General features: G+C 36.8%; 1 protein-coding gene across 8 annotated transcripts in view; it reads right to left on the reverse strand.

Moving 5' to 3' along the window:
- RUNX1T1 (RUNX1 partner transcriptional co-repressor 1) overlaps positions 1–12,393 on the reverse strand; it is a 146,347-nt gene that overhangs the window by 55,865 nt on the left and 78,089 nt on the right. For 7 of the 8 annotated variants that reach the window (XM_021673499.2, XM_021673496.2, XM_021673495.2 and 4 more), the window contains 2 exons: positions 4,791–4,928; positions 2,440–2,681 (listed from right to left, as the gene is read on the reverse strand). In XM_021673499.2, coding sequence (XP_021529174.1) covers positions 2,440–2,681; positions 4,791–4,928 — 380 coding nt within the window. The remainder of the gene's footprint in view (positions 1–2,439; positions 2,682–4,790; positions 4,929–12,393) is intronic. The other variant, XM_021673498.2, reaches the window with a different exon arrangement.

Consider the following 12,393-nt stretch of genomic DNA (forward strand, 5'->3'; position numbering starts at 1 on the left):
CAAAAAAAAAATCAGCCAGGTGTGGGGTGTGTGCACGTAGTCCCAGCTACATGGGAGGCTGGAAAGGGAGGACTGATTAAGCCTGGAAGGTCAAGGCTGCAGTGAGCCTTGATGTCATCAATACATTCAAGTATGGGTGACAGAATAAGACCCTGCCTCAAAAAAAAAAAAAAAAAAGATCACTAAAAACTTTTTTAAAGAAAAAACAAAAAAGTACTTCCTAATATTTTCTTAACTCCACCCAAACATCAACATAATGTGATTATAATTTAGAACCTAGTTTCAAATCACAGGCCTGTCACTACTAGTTGGGTGGCCTTGTATATTTTACTTAACCTCTGTAAACCTCAGTTTACCCATGTGTCAAATGTGTAAAAAAAATCACTCCTCCACACACACACAAAAATACCCCTCAAATGGTAGTTCTAAGAATTATGTAAAATAGCTTGTAAGCTAAATGTTTAAAACAGAAGTCTGCTACTCAATGGATATTCATGGCCTATTATATGCAAGACATCATAAATTAATGTCATCCCCTATTTTCCTCTGTATGCTTTTAGATTTTAAAAAATATATTTTTTAAAAGTATTTCACACGAAAGCATGCTACTTGGGAAAAATCTACCTAAAGCTACCAAGTTTTCTGCATTTTAAATGATAGAACCACTATGAAGAACATGTCAAACTTATAAGGCAATTTTCAGAAAAACAATTTTTGCTAAGAACAACACATTCACCATTTACTTGATACAACTATCACTTTGGATTTACTTTGTGGTTCCTTAATCTAACTTATTTACATGTTAAAAAGCTTATTATGCAAATTCAAGAATGAATAAAAGGAAAAGAAAAGTGACTAACAAAAGTATCTGAAGTATGCCAACACAACTTTTGTGAAAATAACCTTCTTGTCTTGGAAGTTTACAAGGTGGAGCTGACAGATCATGAGAAACATGGAAGTCCTGTGTTCTTGGAGCAGGGAGGAGAGGCAGTTAATGGTTACAAATTAAATTCCAAAATCTCCGTCAAATATGGGATATAGTGATTTGAAATACGTCTTCTGCACTAGTCTCTCACCCAGTCTTCTAATTCAGAAAATTCTTTTGCAAAACACAACTGGTATGGCTTTGCCCCTGATAGGTCCATAGAATGAAAATAAATGATCTGTTTCAAGAAAATGGATACTGGTGTCTATCATTGAATTTTAGTTTACCATAACCCTGAACAATGAAAGAGCTGAATATATGACTCATAGCTTCTCCATGACTCAGTTTGCTATGGGAAACTAGCCTTCCTAAATACTCGAAAATTCTCCACTTCAATAGAAAATCACAACACATTGAAAAGTGACTTCGAATGCAAAAAAAGACGTTCTATTTTCCAGTGTGACAATGTGCAGAATGTAGCGTAATGTGCAAAAACCAACAGTTCTCTTCTCAAACTAGTGGTTTGGTAATTCTACCTATAACAAAGATTTGTGTGTGTGTGTGTGTGTGTGTGTGTGTGTGTGTGTGTGTTTAAACAAAAAAGAATTAGTGGTTACCAGGCACTGGAGATAAAACGAATGAGGAGTTACTTTTTATGAGTATAGAAAGTTTCAGTTTGAGGTGAGGAAAAAGTTCTGGAGATGGACATTAGTGGTGGTTATACAACAGTGTGGATATACATAATGCCACCAAACTGTACACTTAAAAATGGTTAAAATGGTAAACTGTATATTTTACTACAATAAAAAATTTCAATGTTATTAGTCTTAAAAATGACACTAGATTAAAGAAGAATGTGTTGTAATAAATTCTTGTTCATCTAGGCCAATGATAAAAATCCCCCAAAGCCACGAAGTTAAAATGAGGGCCCAATTAGATTGAGTGAATCAACATAACAAAACCATTTTGTCATTATTGAAAGCTACTAGGCATGCCAGGAGAGTGTACTTACTGAAATTCTGAAATACATGTGTGTGCGTGCACACACACGTGTATAAGCAGACATGTATATATGTATAAACACACATATATATACACACACATATATATACATAGACACATGTTTATGGCCAATATAACAATAAATTTGTATAACCGTATCTTTATTAGTCAAATAGTAAAAAAACAAACAAAAAACTCTGGTGGGGTCAATATATAAAGCACAATTTAAAAGATTGTCACTAATATCGATGATGGGGGAATGGATGCAGCAAACCACCAAGGCATGTATATATCTATGTAACAAATCTGCACATTCTGCACATGTGCCCCAGAACTTAAAGTAAAATAAATAAATAAATACAAATAAAAGATTGCCACTATAGCATGAATTAGACTTGCACACAATCTTCAGATGTAGAAACTACTATAACAAAACAGTTACGAGAATGGTGTCTACATATCTGAGTCTCCCACCCATGCCAAGAAAACTGGGTTGGTTTCCATTTGCTTACCACTAGTCCCAGAACGAGGGTGCGAACTCTTTCTCCTATCTCAGGTGAAATGTCGTTGCCAAACTGCTGCAGGGTAGTAAGGAACCTTTTCAGCTTGCTGAGTTGTCTGGCACCACAGGCTGGGGGCAGCTGTTGATTAGCCAGAGAGGAGGAGGAAGAAGAGGAAGGCCCGTTGCTGAAGCCATTGGGTGGAGAGGGGGCACCATTCAAGGCTGTAGGAGAATGGCTCGTGCCATTAGTTACTGTCAAGAGCACAAAATCAAAAGAAAATCATAAACTTACAGAGGACATGCATGAGGAAATTGCCAGCAAGTCTCTTACCTTTTACATCTACTGGTTTTATAACTTTTTAAATGTTGGGACTTTTTGTAAAATGCTTGGACTTCACAGGGTTACTACAACCTCAGGTACTCTATAACTAAATGGGTTTACTCCTCGTACTAAGTGATGGTATCCTGCACAGAGGCTGATGATAAATAGAGTCTGCTGCAACCCAGGGCCAGCCCTGCCTCCCATGTACACATATGCCAACCACCTGAAATGCTTCAAACACAGAACAAACAGCTTCAGATATCAGCCTTTTGTCGCAGGCTTACATCAATATAACAGGACTATTTCTTTCCAAACTGCTCCCCTAGAGAAAGTGTACATTTGGTGGAGACTAAATTTATCATTGAACATTTTTAATCATGTTTTGTACACACAACTGACAGCTGTGTTTATAGGAATAGGACTTTCAAGTTTTAACCTTCCACCACCCAATTAGAAGGCTATTTTCTCCCCCTCATACTTCCTAACCACTTCTTTAGAAAAAATGCATATTTTATGTACAAAGCCAACATGGATATGGTGTTTAACAAGGAATTACTTCAAGAAATCAAAATGGGACACCTCAATCCATCCAAGAGCATGGAATGGTGGTAATTCAGTAAATTCATTTCTGATAAATTTGTTTGAACATCAAGATGATAATCCCTATCACTGTGACCCATAAATATGTGCATTAATAAATACAAAAAGAAAGCAAAAAAGTTGATAATCCATAACCAGAATTTTAAAATCTGCATCAAACAGCGAAATTCCATCTCAAAAAAAAAAAAAAAATGTTGATTTTATCATGTTAAGTCAATTAATTTGATATGCAGACCTTTATCAAACCCATCTTTTTAATATAATTTTGATATAGTTTGAAATTGTCTTAAGGGCCATAGTATTCTTAAAAGTTTCATTTTGACAAAATAAAATGGTTCTCTTGTCCCCAATGAGTATCACAGTAACCTGTCAAGAAATGCCAGCTCATCAGGATGTCTCACAGGAGACATCTGCTTACCCCCATGGCTTTGGGTAACAACAAAGCAAATATAAGATGACAGGGTTACAACTTGGCATTGCACAGTCGCCTGCTCCTTACATATTTGGAAAGGTCTTTTAAATGGCAGCGCAACACGGCATAAGCAGCCTGGGATGTGTATTTTGCTAATCCCTTATAGTCCCACAGACCTATTTTTGCCTTTTAGTTATTTTTTATTCATACGGATTTCATAGCACATGGTGTGAAAAATAGCTGCAACCGATAACATTTATTAGTTTCACAAGTCCTTGATGACAATTTCAACCAGGACTTTGAGATTTATTAAAACAAAGTTATCGACTATCCCTAATGAAATATACAGGAAAGAATGGGAAGTTGCAATTCTGTCAGAATATTCTGTCTTTTCCTTTGGATTGTACCAAAAGCAATACACTCCAAGAGAATACAGGACTTGAGCCAAGCAGGAATGGAGTAAAGTTTTAATAAAAGTCTGACAGGTTCAAGACAAGAAAGATGGTTTTCCCTTTATAAAGTCTTCTGTATGATATTGTTGCATATCAATACCCTTTTTAACTCAAAGATTTTAGATTTTAACATTATTTGTAACAGTTTGAAATAGATGAAAATGGTGTTAGAAGATCAGAAGTAACCTAGAAATAATAATAGCATATTTCCATGTCCCAAGGCATGCTCAACAAACTAAAATAAAGAGCTCCACATTAAGATGAATTAGAAATTATAGTGGTACCAACTGCAATTACAGACCAATTGCTACTTCATTTGCTAAAATCATAGCAGACTACAACTTTGAAGCAATAATAAAAACGAAGGCAAATATTGGCAGTCATACAAATTATACCTAAGCTATGATATTTCTGTGCTCAATACCTACTCACTGGCAAACAAATAATTTTTTTTTGCTTCATTTCTGCATAATACATAGATGCTGAATCTTATTTTCCCTTGATTTTTCATTTGCGGAGATAAATCTAATTTAAACTTTAAAACTGAAACTCAGAAGCCTGAAATGACTACTTACACGTTGTTGGTGTAAATGAACTGGTTCTCGGAGCTCCTTGAGTAGTTGGGGGAGGTGGCATCGTTGGAGGAGTCAGCCTAGATTGCGTCTTCACATCCACAGGTGAGTCTGGCATTGTGGAGTGCTTCTCAGTACGATCTGGAGGATGCCACCAGGAACATATTATTTTACTCCTTAAGCACCTCAGTTTTTCAAGTGGGGTTTATCTTTTTTAAAAGCAAGTGAACAGAAGAAATTCAACATCTTCTATCAATAAAATATGCTTATCTACTGAAGTTTAAATCAGGATTTTATCATCCAAACCCCACTTAAGAAGGTATAGCACAGATGGCAGGACCTCATTTGTAACTAGGTTATATTATATCCTATTGTTATTTCTGGCTTAGGCAGATGCTACCTTGGTAGTGTTATATGCAGCAGCACAACTGCACTGGAAGCTGCAGCCAATGTTAGCAAGAGGTAGAAAATAGATGAGGAAGTAGGATGATAATGAACCCCGCATGACAGCTCAGAAATAACAAAAACCTGAAGTCTGTTATGCAGGTGAGATACTGGTAGAAGCCAGCTCTTTGTAATGATTTTCTGTAACACCTGCCATCCCTTTGCCATCTTTAGTTTTCTGGCCTCTTAGATGAAACAGGTTATTGTCTTACAGACATATTTCACACTTCAATTTTTCCTGCCCTGTTTTAAAAATTACTGCTATGTAAGTGTCATGTGTTATACAACAAAGTGAAGCTATTATTTACTTAGAATGTGTAAATTTATGACCTGTCATTTTAAAAGCATGAAACCAATATTCCAATTAATAATCTCAAACAGAGTAAGAATGTAAAAGTTCCACATGGAGAACTAAAAAGAACTAGACACTTTTAATATTTTTTTCATGAGTATGTGACAGATACGAAGAAATTTCTTGATTATCCAATAATGGACATTCATACTTCAGAACTGCTTTCTCTTAAGTATGCTTTCCCTTGATAGTTTGAACTCCTTTTCTCAATCTAATCTACTTATCAAAGCAACAGACCTTTTGATCTGCTCAAAGCAATTTCTTAACACTTCGGTTGCAATAACACTTAAAAGTTGAAATAATGTTGATACCATTTTAAGAAAGATGCAATAAAAATAATCATCATTCGAATAAGAACATTTGTATGAAAAGCTAATCAACAGCAGTATCAGAGTCTATTTTTGGTTGTTTCTTTAGATCCAATTCTTTCACAAACATGTGGAGGCATGCACATGAACACACACACACGCCCAAAATGTTTTGAGGCAACTCTTGCAGTTACAGACACAAATATCTCACACTTGGGCTTTTAGAAAAGTGAAGTAACTATTATGAAAAACAAGCCTTTAAAAATGTTATAATAACCACAGTCAGAAATTCTCAAAATTATTTAAAGGTCAATTATTGAAAGAAAAGGAAAAACCCAAATCACTACTATCACAATTCCAAATCTACCTCACTTTTGTTCAAAGCAATTTGAACGCTTGGGTTGCAATAAAACACAACGTTTAAAAATTGAAATGATGTTGATATCACTTTAGGGAAGATACAATTAGAGAATGAAAATAATCATCATTCTAATAAGAGCATTTGTACAATGAGCTGCCATTATTATTATTGATGAGTTAACAGCAATATCAGGGTTTCTATTTCTGAATCTCTACTGCTGGTTGAATAACAATGAATGTCCCTATAGTGAATTAAAGTGTTCAGAGTGGAAGGATGGTAGAGACACATATGAAGAGCATTTTCACCTTTGTCTACTGTTAAAAGCTTGTCTTCAGATTGCTATTCAGAGCATTTAACAACCAGTAAGTCACTTATTCTAGAAAAATACAGAAGTTAGGCAGGCTTAAAATTGCTTTTTCAATAGTTAAATTCATTGCACATTCTACTCACCTCAACCAACCTCAGCAACAAGGGAATAAATAGCTTCCCGCTTATGTTGCAGTTGAGGGAAGAGGTACAGCAGCAAATACAAGTCTCCCTAAATAAAGGCAAATATTTCTGTCATGCCAAGGAGGGAGGGAGAAAGGGAGTCTTGCCAGAGTCGACTGGGAGATAACAGTGGGAACTGCTGGTCCATCTGGTTTTCATTCTGCTAACACTCACACGGAACTGTTAGAGAAGGCAGTCCAGATACACAGATTTGAAGCACGTGGTTGCACAGACAGAGAAAGGAAGAGCAGGAGGGGGAAGGGGAAGTGGGAGTAACAAAAAAATAAATAAAGCAATAGGAGGAAAAAGAAGAGGAAAAAGAACAAAAAGAAGAGGAGGAAAAAGACACAAGAGCCTGATGGGGGAATAAGTTACCCTCAACAGCTTCCTTTACCCTCAGTGGCTACAAGCTGGACCTTAACATGTACGGGCCCCTACCTGATTCAAGTTTATAGAGTTAAGGAACAATATCTAAACATTAAATATATTTGAAGCCTGTTTTTCTTTTTTAAATAAACCACACTAAAAAAAGGAACTATAAACTTGACGATAGGTTTCCTCCTCAATTTTAAGATTTGAGTTTGTATTTAAGATAATCTTTGTATTCCTATCTTCTTCTTTCCCAATTTTAGAAAGTTTTTGGTATATTCATAATTTTGATTTGAAAACATCTGAATATTGTCTTGGTCCACATTTGTAATATGATTCCAAAGGAACATCAATATCATCATCCATAGCTAATTTTTTTTAATTCTTGAAATGTCAACAATAACTAGTGAACTAATGCATAGAAAACACCACTACTTCTAATAGGAGTATTAACATTCTAGCCAGGATATATGTATATGTGCATATATTTAGGGTTTTGACATTAGCCAAATTTCTGCAATGGTTAGCTTCACTCTGATCAAATGGAGTTCCAGCCCAGAGGTCCTACAAACTGAGACAAAGTGGGACCATATGTAACTCATTCTGTGCTGTTCAGCGGAATCAATTCACGATGGAGATAGATGGTGAAGTAACCAGCCAGGCCTAATCCACATACACATGAACAATCTCTAGAGCAGAGAGATTTAAGATAAATTCAGAAAATGTGTTTCAAGTATGCTGAGCCCTGTCACATTTGTTTTGGATTATTTTTTCTAAATTTTTGAAATATATATTCTTCAAACTTCTATAGCAAACAGCACAAGCAAGCTAATTTAACCACAGAAGCATTTCACTCCATTTCAAATTACAGGACATGGTAAAACCAGTATTAAGTTATAATATTTCTTATATAATTTTTTAAGTTTATGGAAATTATACTGTCCTGATATGTAATTTCTATTTTTTAGTTGCAATAGGGGAATTCTGATGTATATTCGAAGACTGACACAAAAGTCAAAAGAAAAAAGAAAAAGAAGAAACAGCTTCTGCATCAGATCATGTAGCAAAGGTAAGTAAAATCAAAAAGGGCTGACTTTACCTTTACCTTAATGATCACATTGCTTCTAAACAAGACCATCTTCCCTCTGGGTAACATTCTCTCACATGGCAAATATCCAACACATATGTACCAAAGATGGTTGATGCATGGAAAAAATGTGGCATATATAAATACATTACCTATATGATTTCAATATCTAGTTCAATGTCAGGGCCTTCTAGAAGTGGTATGTTTTCCATTTCCTTTTTTTTTTTTTTAATGAAAAGAAAAAGCATGGCATAATCTGCCATGGCACTTATTTTACTTTTAGTTAGTTCAAATAGCACCAGATGTGGTTCTAAAGTACAAAAAAAAAGGTATTCTGCATTTTCCTTGTTTACATACCATTCTAGAGAGGACCAGTGTAAAAGAAAAGAAAAGAAAAGAAAAAACAGGAGTTCAAGTATTGGTAGGTGGTATAACTTTTTCTATCAGTTTATCGGGTCAATTATAATAGAAGTCTCAGAGATGTTACAAATTAGGAGAAACTTCTTGGACAATTAGTAGTTATTCTGTGTTAGTCATATTTGAACAAGTGTTGGCCAAGCTAGAAAGTATGTACTGGAGAGGATAAGCTAAAGTGAAATGGAAGTCCTGTAACAGGAAATAGGAAGGAAGAAGGAAGCTAGAGAGGCATCAATCTGGTATAGAATTTTAATTTTTATTTCACTGGAAAAGATGGCAAATACATTTCTGAAAATGATGCTATGTAGTGACTCCAATGTCTGGGTGTCAGATGTTACAGGAGAATGTCCACGGACCGGAAAGATGGTGCTAGTTGCTTTTGCCCTCCATCCAGCGTCTACTCTTCCCTGATGACCACTGTGGTAATGCCCATTCCTGCTCAGAACCCATCCGCAATGCCCAAGAATGAGAGTCAAACGCTAACATGCTAATCATCATGAAATGACACAGTGGGATTATTTGGCATAACAGAAAAACTTCCTGAGTGAAGGCAGACTGGTTTCAAATGCTGACTCTCTCAACAATTAGTAGTGAGTTCTCAGATGAGTTAGTTTTCCTGAGCCTCAGTCCCTTACAGGAAAAATGCAAAAATGATCCTTTATCCCGCATAGGAATGTGGTGAGATTAAATGAGACCGCACATTTAAAACTCTAGCACTGTGCCTACTTATACTAAGTACCAACGGGTGTGAGCTTCATTCTCTTGTGCCTTCCGCTCCATGATCCATTCCTGGCTTTGCCCTCAAGCCTAGGTTCTATCAATACAGGCTACCTTGGTATTCCCTGGCTTTTCTGCCTTTCTTTCTCATGCTGTTGCCCTCCTCTAGAATGACCTGTCCCATCCTGCGCATTCTTCACTGCTCACTGTAGATCACACATCCTCTTTCAGCTTCCCTCAACTGCCCCAGGTAACAGCCGTATCACATTACCTCTGCCTTTCTTTTAGCATTTACCACAGCCCTCCTGTATGATGGTCACATGAATACACCCAAACATTCCAACCATGCAAATGGTAGGCACTTAATGGCAATATTTTTTAAAATTCCTCCTGAGGATACTTAAAAAATAAATATTAGAAGAATAGTTACATTTCTAACTATTAGAAATCCATTCCTTATATTATTGCCAGTTCAATGATAACAAATTTCATGGTTAAAGACAAATATACACCATCAACAGTATGCAAAGAGAGAGGGTAGAATGCAGGTAACATGAGGAGATACTGGAGACCTGAAATTTGGTTCAACTTTGCAACTAACTTATATAGATGACTTGTCACCACATGTCTTATCACAGGTGCTGTGATCTGAATGTTGCCCAAAATCCATGTGTTGAAACTTAATCACCAATGTGATAGTATTAAGAAGTGGGGCCTTTGGGAGGCAATCAGGCCGTTAGGGCTCTCCATCATGGATGGGACTGGTCCCTCATAAAAGGGCTGGAGAGAGCTAGGGAGGCCGCTTTTGCCCCTCCATCTTTTCTGCCATGTGAAGAGGCAGAATTCCGGCAACAAGCTGCCATCTTGAAAGTAGAGACCAGGCCCTCACCAGACACTCAACCTGTCAGTACCTTGATTTTGCATTTCCCAGCCTCCAGAAGTATGAGAAATAAATTTCTCTTGTTTAAACTACCCACTCTAAAGTACTGATATTGTAGTAGCACAAACAGACTAAGCCCATAGATATTTTATGAATAGCATTTTTGCTGAAACAAATAGGATCTTATCTATTCTCTGATCTAAAACCTTTGGGAGAGCCCTATAGTCCAAGAATAAAATATAAGCTATTTAGCTTGGTCCATGTTGCAGACACTGTTCTTACTCAACAACCCTCATTGCTTTCTTCCTTGCTGGAGAGCCCTGACTTTGTTCTGGTACTCACCCTCTTCCCACAACCATTGAGGGCAATCCTCCTTGTTTTACATTAGTCAGATTATCACAGTTTCTTTTTTTAGTAGCAGGCTTCAGAGGTGGGTGTTGTGATTCAATTCCGGACAATGGGCCATGAATGGAGGTCTACTGAAGAGGTTGTGAGAAAGACATTCTCACTTTCTAAACAGGGATCCAGGGAGCAAATAGTCCTTTCTCTTCTAAAAGGCACTGTTGTATCTGTAAGTGATTACTTCCCTTCACTTTTTTGAATTCCACTTTTCTTATCTATAAATTAAGCATGTTGGATTTGCATGCTTCCTAAAGATCTTTTGTGAATGCTAATATTCTCTGGTTTCTTTCTACAGATACAGCTTATAATCATTACAAACATAAAGATTACTACCCTGAAAACATATATTTGATAATAAAGTGACCACAAATACAATTACTTTGAAAGTAGTGATTATAACTGTTCACATAAATTTTCATGTCCACAAAAATGTCTGAATATCAATTTTTCTCCTATAAACATTAAAATTAATGTCCACCTCCTCTTTTCAAATACATTTTCAATCCTCATTACTAAATCCTCATCAATGATTTAGTTATAAAAACAATCCTAGAGTCCAATTCTCCCTTTTTAGTTGCCACCAAGACAATCACTAGGATTTTCCTTCATAGCCCAGGATCTTAAAAGAGAAACTATAATCACTTTCTCTGGTTCCTCATTTCCCACCCCATTTTCCATGCAGTAAAAGCAGAAATCTATGATACTATCTGCCTAAACATTTCTCGCCCTGTGCTAGAAACTGCCATTCCCTCTAATCTCATAACTACCTTGGGAATCACCATGTTCTTTCATGAACTTGTACCCAAGACACCAACAGGCCTAGGCATAGCACCTAGTCCAAGATAGGCAATATCAGTCCTTCTCCAAGATCTTTGTATTTAGAGTAAAGAAAACAGTCCCACTCCAGAGGTAGATAACTGTGCCATCCACTGCCCTCCACATCTAGAAAGCAGGACTGCAGTACAAAAGCCCGCAACTAATAGGCAGAAAGAAGCAAAGAGAAGTAATGAGATTGTCATGGCAGTGGTAAATAAAGTCCCTCTCTCTACTGAATACTAGGGACTTGTCATATCTGTAAAATTCCTACAATTTGGGTCTTCCAAACCTTCTACAGATTCCTAGTCAATCAATCCCTTCCTTACCTAAAACCTAGATTGAGTCAATTTTCACCTAAACCAAGAAATGCTGATAATTAACCCTGGGATGTAAGGTGAAATGTGATAGCTCATGCCTGTAATTTCAGCATTTGGGGAGGTTGAGGTGGGTGGATCAATTGAGTATAGGCGTTCAAGACCAGCCTGGCTAACATGGCAAAGCCCTGTCTCTACAAAGAATACAAAAATTAGCCAGGTGTGGTGGCACATGTCTGTAATTCCTGCTATGTGGGAGGCTGAGGCAGGAAAGTCTCTTGGGACTGGGAGGTGGATGCTACAGTGAGCTAAGATCCTGCCACTGCACTCCAGCCTGTGTAACAGAGTGGAACCCCATCTCAAAAAAAAAAAAAAAAAAAAAGCTACCCTGGCATGTAGCATCAAGTTATCCTCCTAAACTCCACTGAAACTCTTCTCAATTGTCACTTTATTATTAATCCAAGAAACATGTACACTACTTTGTCACCTGGCATCTCTGTAACATCTGACACTTCGTCACTTTCTCCTTGAACTATTTGCATCCCCATAATTCCATGAGTCTAATACTCACTTTCTCTGGCCTTCCTCACTTCCTCTTCTCAGTGTCTTAAGGGCTCCTCTCTTTCCTGCTCTGTGATAACTCTGACATG

Source organism: Aotus nancymaae, unplaced genomic scaffold (assembly GCF_030222135.1).
Source record: "Aotus nancymaae isolate 86718 unplaced genomic scaffold, 86718_ANA_hifiasm-v0.15.2.pri h1tg000036l, whole genome shotgun sequence".
NCBI lineage: Eukaryota > Metazoa > Chordata > Mammalia > Primates > Aotidae > Aotus > Aotus nancymaae.